This window comes from Streptopelia decaocto (assembly GCF_964273445.1).
Source record: "Streptopelia decaocto genome assembly, chromosome: 16".
In the NCBI taxonomy this organism is placed as follows: Eukaryota; Metazoa; Chordata; class Aves; order Columbiformes; family Columbidae; genus Streptopelia; species Streptopelia decaocto.
In genome coordinates, this window is record NC_138671.1 from 86,836 (window position 1) to 103,624 (window position 16,789).

The 16,789-nt window shown below is 40.7% G+C and overlaps 1 protein-coding gene across 5 annotated transcripts in view; it reads left to right on the forward strand.

Annotated features, from left to right (window-relative positions):
- Positions 1 to 16,789, forward strand: part of CSNK1D (casein kinase 1 delta) — a 31,880-nt gene that overhangs the window by 5,484 nt on the left and 9,607 nt on the right. For 2 of the 5 annotated variants that reach the window (XM_082066883.1, XM_082066882.1), the window contains exons 3-9: positions 1,534 to 1,682; positions 2,166 to 2,394; positions 2,827 to 2,997; positions 4,559 to 4,707; positions 5,210 to 5,381; positions 5,744 to 5,883; positions 15,157 to 15,223. In XM_082066883.1, coding sequence (XP_081923009.1) covers positions 1,534 to 1,682; positions 2,166 to 2,394; positions 2,827 to 2,997; positions 4,559 to 4,707; positions 5,210 to 5,381; positions 5,744 to 5,883; positions 15,157 to 15,189 — 1,043 coding nt within the window. In that variant the 3' untranslated portion in view covers positions 15,190 to 15,223. Of the gene's footprint in view, positions 1 to 559; positions 719 to 1,533; positions 1,683 to 2,165; positions 2,395 to 2,826; positions 2,998 to 4,558; positions 4,708 to 5,209; positions 5,382 to 5,743; positions 5,884 to 15,156; positions 15,224 to 16,789 lie in introns of those variants that run through there. The other 3 variants (XR_014185501.1, XM_082066881.1, XM_082066884.1) reach the window with 2 other exon arrangements.

Consider the following 16,789-nt stretch of genomic DNA (forward strand, 5'->3'; position numbering starts at 1 on the left):
ACCTCAAGAAATGTGGAACAAAGTTTGATCCAGTCTGTCAGTATACTGATTGACTTTTGTTTCTCATGGGTCAGTGAAAGATGGTAACAATTGTTCTGGAATGTTTAACCTGACTTGCTTATTATAGCAGCACAATTCTCAACTTAGTAAATTCAGGTTAGTTTTTGTTATATATGTTAGTATTCTTAAAAATATTTCCTTGCAGTGGGGATTTTAAGACAAAATGGCAGTAGTAACATAGAACGGGAGTGAAGCAACTTAATAGCTACTGTGTGGTACTCTGCTAAGATAACTCACATATTTTGGAACTCTGCAAATGTAAGATTCCCATGCAGTTCTGGGACATAAACTTTGTTTAGTTAAGTTTTGCCTTTGTGTCCTAGTTCCTTGAATTCTTCTGAAATGAGGCTATACATCACATAAAGACTATATTCCATGATGTATCTCAAATGCAAAATACAGTAATCATACATCTAGAAATGGATAGTAATGTGTATTTGTATTCAGTTACTTTTTAATTCCTGCCTCATTCAGTTGCCACCTGTATGTAACCTGAATAGCCTTCACAGAGTAGAATGCTTCCTAAGGCTGTGACTGATGGTGGGTTCTTTCTGAGGATGGACGCTGTGGACGTAGGAGGCAGAAGGTTAAGTTTCTGTCCAAATAAGGGTTTCCCTATGAAGGGAATTCAGGAAAAAATAATGCATATCAAGTAAAGGTAAGAGTTAAATTGGGCAATTTAAACCATTTCACTTCCAAAATGCATAAAATTAACTCAAAGGCATTTGAAATTCTGAGTAAGGCTACCTATATACAGGTTTAATTAAAAATACGCGAGCAATTCTATCTACCATTTGGTGTGAAACAACCTTCCTGAGTTTCTCCATAAAGCAGGGCTAATTTTAGCTCTCTCAAGCTGAGTGTATAATGGCTCTCATAAACAATGCTACTTTCTTTGAGATTCACTAACCAGCAAATACAATGGAACTGGAGGAAATCCAAGAGCGTGAAGCAAGGGTGAAAATTAATTACAAATTGAAATGGAAGAGAGGTATTTTACAGTGATCTTATAGGCTTTGAAACTAAGCAGCTAATTTCTAAGGCCTTCGTCAGTAATAATATTTAGTGGTTTGTCAGTGTCTTTATTTTCAGACTTCCAATTTGCTCCTTATTGCCATCTTGGAGATTATATGAGTATTAATACCTGTAAAATGCTTGAGGTTCAAATCCAGCAAAACCACTGTAAATACTTTCAAGTTACAAGCTAAGCACAAAGGCTGTGAGATTTCTGGGGAAGAGGAAAATGGCTATTTTTAGGCCTCTGTTGCTATAATGTTATATTGGTTGTGCTGTGAAATTATCAAACTTTTCATTTCAGAATGCCTGAGGGTAGCATAAAATATTAAGCTTTACTGTAAATACAAATATTCACAGTAATGACCCTTGAATTCATCTTAAGAGCCTTGAAGATTTTTGTGTATTAACTGTATAAGTCAAATTGTTATACTGAATAAACTGTTTCCCTGTTTCTAGTGGGTATTCCCACAATTAAGTGGTGTGGAGCTGAAGGGGACTACAATGTAATGGTGATGGAGCTGTTGGGGCCGAGTCTTGAAGATCTCTTCAACTTTTGTTCACGGAAATTTAGCCTCAAGACAGTCCTGTTGCTCGCTGACCAAATGGTAGGAGCCTGCTTTGTCGATCTTGAGAGGGCAGAATGATGGGATATTAAAATTTATTGAGAGATCATAACAACTGCATTTTATTTCTGTAATTTAGAGTTGAATAGGCTGTATCATTAGATAAAAGACCCAAATTAGTTTTCCTTCTGTAAATATGAAGTGTCCCATCAAAAGTGTTTAGAAAGTCTTACTTTGGTTTTCAAAAACTGGACCTGCTATGTTTGCAGACCACCTGTTACACTGCTCAAAGACAAATAAATCCTCCCAAGGAAGTTTTTGGAAACAAATTTAAAACAGGTACAAGAAAAAAACTGGAGAGAAGGTTTATCTGTTGTCTTTTAAATTATGTTCTCTGATGCCATTACGTTTTACAATAAAAAGTTTATTTACTTCTTTTAGCATTAAGACAGTGTTGCCAGTGTTTTATAAGAAGAAAGGTGAATGTCCAGTCTCTCAATGATTTTTTTTTTTCTTTGTATTTAGATTAGTCGTATTGAATATATTCACTCTAAAAACTTCATCCACCGAGACGTGAAGCCAGATAACTTCTTAATGGGCCTGGGCAAGAAAGGCAATCTTGTCTACATAATAGACTTTGGATTAGCAAAGAAGTATCGAGATGCTCGAACTCACCAACATATTCCATATCGTGAAAATAAAAACTTAACAGGAACTGCCCGTTATGCATCCATTAACACTCATCTTGGAATTGGTGAGCTGGGGAAAGCAATAAATAGAAACTGTAAAAGCATTGATGCACATAATTCTAATACAAGTAGATCATAGAATCACAGAACGTCCTGAGTTTGAAGTGACCTGCCAGGAGCAAGTCCAGCTCAGTGTTGCTTTATGGAGGCATAGAAGACAGTCCCTATTTCTGGCACTAACGGTGTAGCATGCTTGGTCTTGGATCTCTTGGTTGGGTGGGATTTGGCCACTTTGTAATTCTCAGGAGTTAGCACATTTTTAATAACTGCAAGGGTAATAGTTTTTTTCTCGTATTGGATGAGTTTGTCGTGGGCATAGTCACTCTCAGATATCTCTTGTGTTTCTAGGGGTTTTTATGACAGTCTTGTTGCACAGTCTTTTGTTTTTTCCAGTAGAAAATGAAACCTAATGAGTGCACTTTTTTATGCTGTTGTAGAGCAATCTCGCAGAGATGACTTGGAGTCCTTGGGCTATGTACTGATGTATTTTAACCTGGGCTCCCTCCCCTGGCAGGGACTGAAAGCAGCAACAAAGCGGCAGAAATATGAACGTATCAGTGAAAAGAAAATGTCTACACCTATTGAGGTTTTGTGCAAAGGATACCCTTGTAAGTTACTCTTTTGTGGCGCTAGGCCTACACGTTCATATTTTAGTGGTATTTCTTTTTTTCTTTACACTGAATTCTACCAGGCTTTTTTACTGCGCTCTCTCTGTTTTTTTTTTTCCTTCCTCCCTTCTTCCCTCCCTCGTTCCCTTCCATGATTGGGCCTGTCCATGATAAAGATACTGTACTTTCAAGAGTGGGATCTTTGTGTTCATAAACTGTTTCTAATTATCCCTTGTCTTAACTATTAGTAAACAATCATCGCAGTGCCCTTGAGTTGAAGGGTAGCTTGGTGCGTCTGATTTGCAGTTTATTGTGTGTACATGCATCCGTGCTGGATGGATAACTGAAACAGACAAATAGTTTTTGAGAATCTACCCATTTCTTCATATGTGTGGTTGCTGTTTCCTGGATGAATTGGACTGTATAAGCAGAGGCGCCTCTTGAAGTTGTTTCAATTGAGAATTGTCATTCCAGGTTCATCCAGTTTGGCCTGTTGATGGTCAGCATCTTTGAGAGGCTAAGAATTCCTCCTATATCCTAGCCTTATACCTCAAAGCTCTTCTGTATTTACACCACAGTAATAACTAGGCAGTTTTGAGCCCTGCGAAAAGATACTTAAAGCTGTTTTAAAACTCATTAACATTAGCTGTTATCAGAGAACACTGTTGGTATTTCACTAAGAGTTCTGTCTTTATTCTTTCCAAGTTTTTGGGTTTGGCAGCTAGGTACAATAACGAGAACTATACTTTTTGTTAGGGTTGTATGAAAACTTATTGTCTTCAATGTGTTTCAGATGTCATTTCATAGATGTTCCTTTCCATTCATGAACTATGTTTTTTCTCTCTGGGGTTAACAGGAGGGAAGACTAATCAACTTTTCTTGTGCTGTTTGTTAGATTTTCTTTCTTAATATATTATTTCAGCCAGAAGGGCTTGAACTCAAAAGCTGTTATTTTGATACTACAGTTACTTCTGGCACATTGAATTCACAACAATATTAAGTTTTTTACTGTGAAACTAATATTTTGCATGCCATATAAAAACAGGCATTCAGACAATTGCAAATCTAAAATTGTAGCATTACTTACATGGGAAATTTATATGGGTCCCCTAGTTTCTGTGTGTCTTGAGGTAGCAGGCAGAAGTCTTTATGTGACTTAACGACAAAGAGATGCTATTCCATGTCCTGCAAGAAATTGTGTTTAAATATATTCAAAGCAAAGAAAGGCAAAAAAAACAATCCTTCCCTTGCTCAACTGTAGTTTGAAACCTGTCCTCCCCACCCCCAACTGTTCATTAAAGAACTCTAATATTGGGTCCTCTCTGCTGTTGACAGACGAGATCTGTGCCCATTGCGTGACAGACAAATAATTTACTTTTCAGGGTTGACTTGATAGATGAGCTATATTGTTGCCTTCAGTATTAGGTCATTATTTTTTTCTTATGTTTAGGAGATTCCCTTTTTGTTGGGTTTGTGGCAGTTGTTTGTTTTTTTTCGTGATTCAGAATTGTAAAAAGCAAATGTGAAGCTGAAGGAAAAAAAAGGCTTTCTTGTATTACAGCTGAATTTGCTACATACTTGAATTTCTGCCGTTCTCTACGTTTTGATGACAAACCGGACTATTCCTATCTAAGGCAATTGTTCAGAAACCTCTTCCACCGACAAGGGTTCTCCTATGACTATGTGTTTGACTGGAATATGCTGAAATTTGTGAGTAGCTTCCTAAAATGATTTGGGTTTTGTTTTGTTTTTTTTTTTTTCTGGTGGTTGTTGTTGTTTTTGGGTTTCTTTTTACTATATTGTCAGTTTTGAGTACCTTAACCGATACTGTAAGATGAGATGGGGGTTGAATGACAACTTAGTTGGAGTTACAGGTTTTTAAATGTGTGAGGCTTCTGACATCCTTCAGGGCAGTCACCAGGCTAGGCTGCAGAATTGTTTTCTCCCACCTTGTTCTTCAGGTCATTTGCAACTGTTGAGGAAGTGTCCAGCTGCCATAACAGTATGTGTGTACATTAGCATTTTGAAGACTATCCCAGGAGTTGTGTGAACAAAATTTACGGCAGTTCTCAAGAAAGTTTACCAAAATAATAAATGGCCTAGCTAACTTCATTTCATGGGTTATCCAGTTCTTGATTTTCAGTATTTTTATTGGCATATTTAGTTGTAAACTCGATAATCCCCCAAGTTGTTCACTAGTCTTGACCCGCAGGGTGCAAGCAGAGCAGCTGAAGATGCTGAACGTGAAAGGCGAGAACGAGAGGAAAGATTGAGGCATACACGAAATCCACCTGTGCGTGGATTACCCTCCACTGCTTCTGGCAGGCTCAGAGGAACACAAGACACAGCTCCTCCTACTCCTCTTACCCCAACTTCACATGCTGGTAAGTAAGCAAATACCTGGATAGGTGCACCTTGTAGACTATTATAATTTGCAGTTTCTTCCTGGTCATTGGTAATTTGAAATTAGAATTAGGGTACTTGAGTGGTGTTTGTCTCTGGTCAGGGTTTGCGGTTTTTGTTTGGTTTTTATCCCCCTTGCTCCTCAGCAGGTTGAAGCTAATTGCTTATGCACATTACCTGCCAATTGCTACTTAGATTTCTGTGAATGTAAAACGAAGGCCTTGATTTCTCTTGTTTGACTGTGTGGAAGTTTTATATGCAAACAACAAGAGTGTAATTTTTCCAGTGACCGGGTTATAATCCCATTTCTCATTATGAGAATCTAATGTGTTTTTTCTCACAGCCAACACCTCTCCTCGGCCAGTGTCTGGTATGGAACGAGAAAGGAAAGTGAGTATGAGATTGCATCGTGGTGCCCCAGTCAATATCTCATCATCTGACTTAACAGGCCGACAAGATACCTCTCGCATGTCAACTTCGCAGGTAAAAAATATTTCTGTGTAATGGAAAAAAGAGGGTGATTTGATTAAGTTAATTTGCCAAAAGAACGTACCAGCTAATTGATGTGATTTTATACTGATTTTGCAGATGATGTTGACTTGTATGAATACTTGACATTTTCACTGAACATTTGTGATGTGACTGTAGACTACTGTGAAGAAAAATAATATTTATTTTTTTTACCTCAGCAACAATAAGCACAGAATATACTCAAAGTAATACAGTCATTGATGTATGAGATGACGCAGAATCCTAGAGACAGAGCATTTTTACCTGCAATTATGGTGTTTAGATCCTCTACTCATTACATTTCTTGTAGCAGACTAAGTTAGAAGCAGTTGTGAGTCGTGTTTCCAGAGCAACAGAGCAGAGAATATTGGTGCAGAATAGAAAAGAAATAGTTGGTGAAGAACAGAAAGTGCAAAAGGTGCAAAGGTGAATAAAGGTGCAAAAGTGAAGAAAAGTTGCAGTTCAGTGCTGTAATTCAGAGCAGATGAGAAGCCACATATGTGAACGATGGCAAGGTCGCAGAAGGCTCATTTGAAGAGGGTGACAGGAGGATGAACGATGATTCACAGCCGTAGTCGGCACTGAAATCATCCTCATTGGTCATGGTGACTTAGCAAAGAGATTTTAGTCATGCTTCTATTTAAGATTGGCAAACAATGTTTAAATATGTTTTTAACTCTTTATGCTATAGCTGAAACATTCATTTTTCAAGGTATTCATACAGACTTGTCCTAAGTAGTGTGTGGCCTGGCTTTGTACAGCCGCTCTTCAGTCACCTACAGAACGGGGTATCACCTGTACAGTCGGCACGCTGCAGCATTTCTGGGACAGGAGTCTGTTAGAGCACTGCTGCAGTCACCTGTGGGTTTTTCCATCACGCCTCAACGCTGTGCTGGACTTCCAACTGCATAATTTTTGCAGTGGACCCATGTTATTCCCCATTGACGGAGCATGTTGACAAAAATTAACTCAGTTCCTTTTGGCTTCATCATTTAATTGGCAGAATTAATTATTTCAGGTAGTATGTGTTCTTTTATATAAAATCTTGCAACTAGAGGGAATTCTCTTTTAGATGGAGGCCAGGTTGGTATCTCTAATGAAGACTGGGGGTGAACTGGATTGGAGAAACAATTCTACTGTAAGAAAAGTGAAGTAGGATTTTTTTGGATTGGATTTCAGCTGAGTGAATTGTTTCACCGTATAGAATCACAGAATCGACTGGGTTGGAAAAGACCTCAGAGATCATCAACCCTTGGTCCAACTCCAGTCCGTTGACTAGATCATGGCACTAAGTGCCATGTCCAATCTCAGTTTAAAAACCTCCAGGGCCGGTGAGTCCAGCACTTCCCTGGGCAGCCATTCCAATGCCTGACCACTCTCTCTGCAAAGAATTGCTTTCTGATATCCAGCCTAAATTTCCCCTGGCAGAGTTGAAGCCCTTGCCCCCTTGTCCTGTTGCTGACTGCCTGGGAGAAGAGACCAATCCCCACCTGGCTAGAACTGCCCTTCAGGTAGTTCTAGAGAGTGCTGAGCTCACCTCCAAGCCTCCTCTTCTCCAGACTAAAAAAGCCCAGCTCCCTCAGCCTCTCCCCATAGGGCTTGTGTTCAAGTCCCTTCCCCAGTCTTGTTGCTCTTCTCTGGACCCGCTCCAGCACTTCAATCTCTTTCCTGACCTGAGGGTCCCAGAACTGAACACAATACTCCAGGTGTGGCCTCCCCAATGCAGAGCACAGGGGAAGGATCACTGCCCTTGTCCTGCTGACCATGCTGGTTTTGATACAGGACAGGACACCATTGGCCTTCTTGGCCACCTGGGCACACTGTTGGCTCACGTTGAGCTTCCTGTCCATTAGTCCCCCCAGGTCCCTTTCTGCCTGACTGCTCTCCAGCCACTCTGTGCCCAGCCTGGAGCGCTGCAGGGGGTTGTTGTGGCCACAGTGCAGGACCCGGCACTTGGACTTGTTGAACTTCATCCCATTGGAATGGGCCCATTTTTCCAGTCTCTCCAAATCCCTCTGCAGAGCCCTCCTGCCTTCCAGCAGGTCCACACTCCCTCCCAACTTGGTGTCATCAGCAAATTTGCTGATGATGGTCTCAATCCCCTCATCTAAATCATCAGTAAAGATGTTCAACAGGACTGGCCCCAACGCTGACCCCTGGGGGACACCACTAGTGACTGGCCGCCAGCTGGATGCGGCCCCATTCACCAGCACTCTCTGGGCCCGGCCCTCCAGCCAGTTCTTAACCCAGCAGAGAGTGCACTTGTGCAAGCCACGGATTACCAGCTTTTGCAGGAGTATATTATGGGAGACAGTGTCAAAGGCCTTGCTGAAGTCTAGATAGACCACATCTACAGCTTTCCCCTCATCCACCAGGTGGGTCACCTGATCATAAAAGGAGATCAGGTTGGTCAGACAGGACCTGCCCCTCCTAAACCCATGCTGGCTGGGGCTGATCCCTTGTCCATCCTGAAGGTGCTGTGTGATTCCATTCAGGATGATCTGCTCCACAACCCTGCCAGGCACCGAGGTCAGGCTGACAGGCCTGGAGTTGCCAGGGTCAGCTTTGCAGCCCTTTTTGTGGATTGGGGTAACATTTGCCAATTTCCAATCGTATGGGACCTCCCCAGTGAGGCAGGACTGTTGGAAGATGATGGAGAGCGGCTTGGCGAGCTCTTCCGCTAGCTCCCTCATCACCCTAGGATGGATCCTGGCTGGTCCCATAGACTTGTGAGGATCCAGATGGCTCAGTAAGTCACCAACTATTTCCTCCTGGAATACAAGGGGGCTATTTGGCTTCCTGTCTCTGTCAACCACCTCCAGAGGCCAGTTGTCCTGAGGGCCACCTGTCTTACTGGTAAAAACTGAGGCAAAGTAGGTATTAAGTACCTCAGCTTTCTCCTCATCTTTGTTAACTGTATTTCCCTCAAAGTCCAACAGAGAATGGAGGTTTTCCTTGCCCCTCCTTTTGTTATTAACGTATTTAAAGAAGGACTTTTTATTATCCCTGACAGAATTGGCCAAATTAACTTCAAATTGTACTTTTGTTTCCCTGATTTTTTTCTGCATGATCTAGCTGTTTTCATAAATTCTTCATAAGCAGCCAGCCCTTTTTTCCACAGTTGGTAAACTCTCTTTTTATTTCTGATTTCCTTCAGAATCTCCCTGTTTAGCCAAGCCGGTTGTCTTCCCCGCCAGCTAGTCTTTCGGCACACTGGTATAGCCTGTCCTGTGCACTCAAACCTCCTGCTTGAAGCGTGGCCAACCCTCCTGGACCCCTTGTTTTTAAGCATTGTTTCCCAGGGTATGCTCTGAACCAGACTTCTGAATAGGCAAAAATCTGCCCTCCGGAAGTCCAGTGTAGAGGTTTTACTAATGGCTCTCCTTGCATCTCTGAGTATTGAAAATTCTACTATTTCATGGTCGCTGTGCCCCAGGCGGCCTCCAACCACTACATCTCCCACCAGCCCTTCTCTGTTTGTGAACAGTAGGTCTAGCGGGGCCTTACCCCTCGTAGGCTCATTTACCGGCTGATGAAGGAAATTGTCCTCTGTACACTCTAGGAAATTCCTAGACTGCCTCTTCTGTGCAGTATTGAGCTCCCAGCAGATATCCGGCAGGTTAAAGTCACCCACAAGAACAAGGGCTGTCGATTTTGAGGCATCTGCCAGCTGCTTGTAGAATAATTCATCTCCTTCATCATCCTGGTTGGGCGGTCTATAACAGACACCCACGAGGATGTCAGCCTTCTTGGACCTCCCCCTGATTCTGGTCCACAGGCACTCAACCTTGTCACTGCTGACCTCAAGTTTAACAGTCAAGAGACTCTCTAACATATAAAGCCACCCCTCCACCTCTCCTACCCTGCCTGTCTTTTCTGAAGAGCTTGTAACCACACATAGCAGCCCTCCAGTCATATGAGTCATCCCACCATGTTTCTGTGATGGCAACTATATCATAACTTTCCTGCTGCACGATGGCTTCCAGCTCCTCTTGTTTGTTGCCCATACTGCGTGCATTAGTGTACGTGCACTTCAAGTGGGCTGCTGATTTCACTCTTAATTCAGGCTTTCCATCCTTAGGCTTATCTTTGGAGAGCCCAGTTTCAATCCCTTCTGCCTTCAAACCTAGTTTAAAGCCCTCCTGATCAGCCCCGCCAACTTATGGGCTATAGTCCTCTTGCTCTTCCTAGAAGGATGAAGCCCATCTGATTTGAGGAGACCAGGTACCATGGAGTTTGCCCCATGGTCAAAAAAAACAAAATGTTGATGGTGACACCAATCCTTTAGCCACCTGTGAATGAGATGGGCTTTTCTACTCCTCTCTTTATTTAGCTCCTCATCCATCCCAGATAGCACAGGAGCTGAGGCAAATATCACCTGTGCTCCTGTCCCATGAACTGACCGACCTAGTGCTTTAAAGTCTTTTTAAATTATCTTGGCACTTTTATTAATGTCCTCGCTGCCAGCTTGGACTACTAACAGGGGATAATAGTCTGAGGGCAGCTGCACAAATATTTGTGCTTGCAGAGGGGATGAACAGTTCAGAAGCAGAAGTGACTGGACAAGAATAGGAGACAGGTGAGGTCTTTTGTGTTGGCTTTATGGCAGTTTTTGCCAGCTTAAATTTTTCACTGAACTACATTTTTTGCCACCAGAAATTCTCATGTTACAATCTTGTATGGCTGAAGTTTGTAAAGAGTATGAAAACAATGAGGGTAGAACTGTGCAGAGTTATGGATCTTGTAAATATTAATAAATACCTGATAGAAGGATGTAAAGAAGGTGCAGCCAGACTCTTCTCAGTGATATCCAGTGAATAGAAAACAGACAGTGGGCACAAACTGAAATATAAGAAATTCCATTTAAACGTAAGAAAAAGCTTATTTACTGTGAAGGTGGGCAAGGACTGGAATAGGTTGCACTAAGAGACTGTGGAACCTCCCTCTTCCAAATTACTCAGAACCCAATTGGACGTTGTGCCGAGTGGCTCGCTCCGGTTGGCTGCGCTGTGCGTGGTGGTGTTGGACAAGGTGATCTCCAGGTGTCCCTGTGATGGCTGTGATGCCAAGTTCCCCCTAAATGTTTACTCAAATGTAAAGATGGTTTCCTGGTAAAGTGTGTATGCCCTGGGTTTGTCTCTGGTGTTCTGAGCAAATCTCAGATGCTTTGTCTGTTACCAGCCAGAGAAATAATTAATGGGAGTAACAGAAATAAGTGCAGTGATGATACTTGTTTATGTTGGGAGAGAGTATATATTCCATTTTTTTGCTGTGTTACTGATAAGTAGCTCAGTGTGCACATGACACTTTTCTAAACATAGTAAGGTACACGTAACCCAGGTGGGTTTGCAGGTACGTTTTTGTTCTGCCAAACTTGTAAAATGGGAATACTCTGAGACTGTGTAGGACTGTGGCTTTTTTGGGGTAGTCTTCGAATATCCAGATCTATAATTTGTGGTGTGGGCCAATAGTAAAGGCACATTTCCATACCTGCCTTTTTTAACACTCTGCTCTATGTATGGGATCACTCGGTTGATCTCTTTACAATCCCAGCAGCGGCCTAGTCAGGATCTTCTCTGAGTTTGTTAGAATTAATAATTCATCGTCTGTTGTCTGTGTTTAGTTCTTACCAAGGCAGTGAACCACTTAGTCTCCACTCGTGATGACTGAATAATAGTGTGCAACTGTAGCGTAATTTAAACAGCTTCCCGTGGACCTCTCGGATTTGGAAGGACACCTTATAGCACTTCCCCTTGAGCTCATTAGAGAAAATTTCTCTTTTCATTTTCCCAGTTCTCACTCGTAGCAGGCAGTCAGGCTCAAGTTGCAAATTTTCATAGCTTGTATTTTTAATATCTTAATAACATTAAAGTAGTTCTTCCATAATAAAAATTTATCCTCAGATGTTAATCAGGTTACCAGTTAAAGCCATGGGTTTCCCATTATCTTTATACCTTGTTCTTAGTCAGGAAAACCTAAAGTATTGAACTCACATGGCAGGGTTATTGAGGAGAATTTTGACTGGCTAAGTGTAAAGAATATAGAAATATAGAAAATCATCCATACCACTTCTTATCTGGAGAAAGTAAAGAACAGCAACTGTTTGTCCATGCCCATTCCAAATGCGTTAGTTTCCTTTGTCAGTCTTAAGTAAATATACTACCACTGTTCTTTTTTTCTGGGAGTGTTTAGACTATACTCCTGGTAGAAAGCAGCTTTTAAAGTTTGCTATACAGATCTACCGATATCTTATGTTAAGAACCACATTTGTTAGAGTTATTTATAGCTCAATAATTTATTTTTTTTATTTGGGTGCCTTGGTTTGGCAAGGCAATGCTGCATCTATAATCTCCACCTCTAATCATCTAGAGGAAGGGCCACTGCTTGTTAAACTCTGGGCAATGGAAATGCACAAAGCTTACTCAAAGAAATAATGAAAGCTACTTACCTCTAAGTAGAGTTCTTAAAGATGACTCCACATTTTTATCTTTCTTCTTTCCCAAATGAGTTCTGATCAGACCAAAACTGAAAACTAAGGCTGACAATGTAGATAATGTGAGCCAAAATTCTCTTATGGAAAATAGGTCTTCTCAGAGCAATTTAACACTTCTAGAAAAATGGTAATTGGTAAGGATTGCGAAATAGGTATCATGTATCTTCCCTACCTCCAGGTTGTTGTCCACATAGTACCTAAGTCATTCTCCTTAGGAAGACTAGCACTTTGTAACACTGAGTAACGAGTGTTTGTTGGAGTAACAACTAACATGTCTACAAAACGATTCATGAAGCTTAAGGGTTTCTAATGAAATGAAATATTAAATAACAATATATTTAATTATAATATAATTATTATTATAATAAATTCTATGGCACGTGTTATTCAATACTTTTCTCGACTATATGGAAGTGAATGCAACCACTAAAAACCTGCAGGTTGTGAGATGTTTGACAGCGATAAACATTAGTGAGAGTTGAACAGTCAGGTAAAGCCTATTAAAATAAAATATATTGTACTGCAGTACTCCAAAATTTGATTAGGATGAAGGAGTGGACCCCATTGTCTTTGTCGTGGTTTAACCCTGGCTAGCAATCAAAACCACAATAGCCACTTGCCCACTCCCCACCCCCAATAAGGGAGAGAATCAAAAGGGAAGGTAGAAACTTGTGAATTGAGATAAACACAGTTTAATAAAATTACAAAATAATGCTAATATACCACTACTACTACTAATATACATTAAATGGAAATATAAAATAAAAGATACTCAATGCAACTCCTCACAAACTCCATCCGCACCAAGCAGCCGGTCCCAGGAAGCAGCACCTGGTCCCAACAGGCGATCCCGGGGAGGGAGGGACAAAGGCAGAGAGGCCCAGAGGCCTCTGCAAAACAGCAGAACGGCAAAAGGCCGAACTAGAGGAAGTCTGAAACAGAACTCGACCGCAGCGGAGCACAGCCGGAGCAGGTCTCCCTAGCCAGAAAACCCGACTCTAGTGAAATATGAAGCACGACGCTAGTGGCGTGGAATACTCTCATTGATCAGTCTGGATGTTAGTCAAGGTCTGTCCTGTCCATGCTCCCCTTCATAGCTCCCTCCTCACACATGCAGACTGAGAGCCCAGAAAAACCTTGACTCCCAGACAATGATGAAGATAACAGTAAGTTCTTACGTTCTCTTTGTTCCAACTGAAAACCACTAAAAAGTTAAGTGGAGAAACACATTAATTCTGTCCTGGGATCTTCTTCTCTCAAACTAAATCCAAACAATGACCATGCTAGCTGCAAAAAAACCAAAAGTTTCTAGCTGCATTAAGAAAATTAACTCGCTTTCAGTCTAACCAGCACAGTCTTATCTGTTGCAAGTGCTGACTGAGGAGGCTTTAGGTGTAATGTTGGAGAAGTTCGTGTGATGTCATAATGAAAGGGCGTAATTTCATCCTTTATACAGTTATGAACAGAAATTGAGAGATTATTTCATGTCATTATTAAGGCAGATGTTAGAATATTGTGCTCAGTTCAGTTCTCAATATCTTAAATTGTTGGAAAACTGTAAGTAATGCAGAGAAGAGCTATAAAAATCAAGCTTGGGAAAACAGATTTTACAATGCAAGAGTTTCAAATCAATGTCTTTCAGTTTGTCTGAAAAGTAAGAGGTCACCTTGGGTTACTTGGTATAGTATTTTAGAGTATAACATGAACTGACATTTATGCAGAAAACGTGTGAAGAACCTATTTCTTAAAACTATGACCACTCACATTTAAATAAAAGCAAAACAAAGGTCTAAGTGAAGGCAGTTAGCCACTGAAACAACTTCTAAAAGAAGCAGATCATCTGTCCCCTTTGCATCAAAACTGGATTCATTTCTAAGTAATGTATTCAGGTGTATGATAGATCTCTGTGCAATGAAGAGTTGTGATCTGTGCTGGACAGAAAATCACACAAGCTGTTAAAAGATCCTTCTGCTCTTAAGCTCTATGAGTGAATGGTTCACTACGTCTCCTTTACGTGGTCAGTTTTTAAACGTTAAGAAGCGTAGTAAAGGTGATCAAGAGTATTACAGTAAACGCTACTTTGAAATCAGTTCTGTTGTTCCACATTGCACAAACTGCATCATGAAAGTAGCGACCATCTCGGGGTTTTAGTTATGGGTGAGTAGCTTTCATTTCCTTTCACAGAAGGTTTGATCTGACTGCCCGTGGTATACAGTAAGTTGTTTAATTTTTGTTCCTGAATGTAGCATGTTCAGCACCCAACAGTCAAAGCTGTGCGTAATTCCTACCGGTTATAGAGATATTCTCTCCATAGTTGGAAGAAAAGACTAGAATGCTGCACAAATAATTATTTTATTAAGTCTCTTTGACAGGGGAAGCTTTTAGAAGACTGTAGCCAGTATTGGCATTGAACGACTTAAGTGTTGTGCCATGTCCCGGGGGAAAAAAGCAACATACTTCAAATGCCTCTGCATTTTCCATCTCCTCATGAGCAAATCTTCCTCCATATATCCATCTTAATAGGCATCATACTCTACGTTGTTCTTCTGACCTGGTCAGCTTTCTTTCAGGAATAATGATTTGTTCCTTTTATGTATCTCTTAATATGATAGAAATGTCTTACAGAATTTGGAAATCAGAGCTTCTCAAAAGATACATTTGCTGCTGCAAGTTTAGGTTCGATGTTTGTTAGACATCTTTATATATTGGGGCAGTGGAACTGTTACAAATTGCTGTCTTTTCCCCTACCCCAGAATAGCATTCCTTTCGAACACCATGGCAAGTAGCTGCTCGTCTCCTTTCGTTGGAAGGCAGCACTGGGTGAGTGCTTCTCGATAGACACCAAAACTTTGGATGGGGTGGGGAAAAAAAAACATCTTTGGAAACATCCAACTTTGCTTCTTCTCCTCATGTTTATCTCATAGTCGTACCTGTGCCTTCTGCTCATGCGCTTGATGGAGCATTGTTCTTTCTCTAACTTAAAAGTAAATGTCCTTCAAAAAGTTGAATTATTGCTGCTGTTCCACTTGAACTCTTAGGCAGAATTGACAAAAAATAGTGACTTGAAAAGTCCTTAAAATTGTTTAAGCATCAACAATAAAATAAAATAAAATAAAATAAAATAAGCAAGTCTAAATTTTAGCTGTTTAAAAATTACATGTCTTTCCAGGGATGTTCATGCAGCAGTGTGTCACCCATTCAAAAACAGCAAAATACTTGTGTGAAGACTCAATTAACTATATTACTCAAATGAGGCTGTGTCTTGTAGTGAATGGAATGTTCCACTACAGCCGTATCCATTTTTCACTGGTTTATATTCTTCTCAAGCTATATATTCCTTACAAGCTGTCACTTTAAAAATACTCTGAACTATTCAGATCTATATTTTTAAAATGTTCACATACTAATGAGAATAGTTTGAATATGAGCATCTTGGAGGTAGATGGACTCGGATTTGGGTGTTCAGAACTCATTTCCACTGTTCAGTGCAGTAGAAGTTTCTCCCGTTCTGTCTGCAGCTTTTGGCTTTTTAGTCTGTTCTGCTTTTGGCAATAAAAGGTGTAATCAGGGAAATAACAAGTTTCAGTTGGAATCTGGACCTCGACAGATGCTTTCTTAAGTATTTCAGGAGCTTCTTTGCTTTTTATTAAAAAAAGCTGTGAGAATTTTCTGTTCCTTAATGAATTCTGTTGTATAACTCCGTCTGCTGCCTCACTTTCTCTATGAAGCCCAAGCTTGCACTAATCCTGCCTCTCATTGGTGAAGAATCCTGCTTTTCATCCTCCGTTTATCTCCTCCTGCTTGGTGTGCTTGGCTGACTGTGCACAAGCTGCTTTGGCAAACAGTTTGTAATGTTAAAAAGCTCCAACTGTAAATGGCAGCTTAACATTTTAATCAGACTGTAGTCAAAAAAACAAACCTAAAGCTTTGCATTGGAGAGCTTGTGTGCGGGAGACGTGCATATTCGGGTCTGCTCAGGGTTGTGTCTGCACCGATTGACCTTTATTGTATGCCTTACTATTTGTAGCTGTTTACATCTGAAATTAATACTGTATTCTGATTCAGCTGCTTAGACATTTCTCACTTCTTAAATTGCAGTGCTGCGTGGTTTTCACTTTCACAGTGAAAGTATTGAAATATCGTTATACTTACCAAAATAGGTCAATCTGTGGAAATTAATGATGTCTCTTTTTATACAATGTCCCATGAAAATGAAAAGCTATTGATTTCTGCCCCCTGCCTCAACCCTTGTTATGATTTTTTTTTCCCCAAACTTACTCATTGAGTCTATTTCTACACATTACTAGTGTTTATATCTGGTTTGTTCTTCTGTGCATGTTTATGCTCTGTTCCCTTGTCTTCAAAACATCCCCTCTGGCTGGAAAG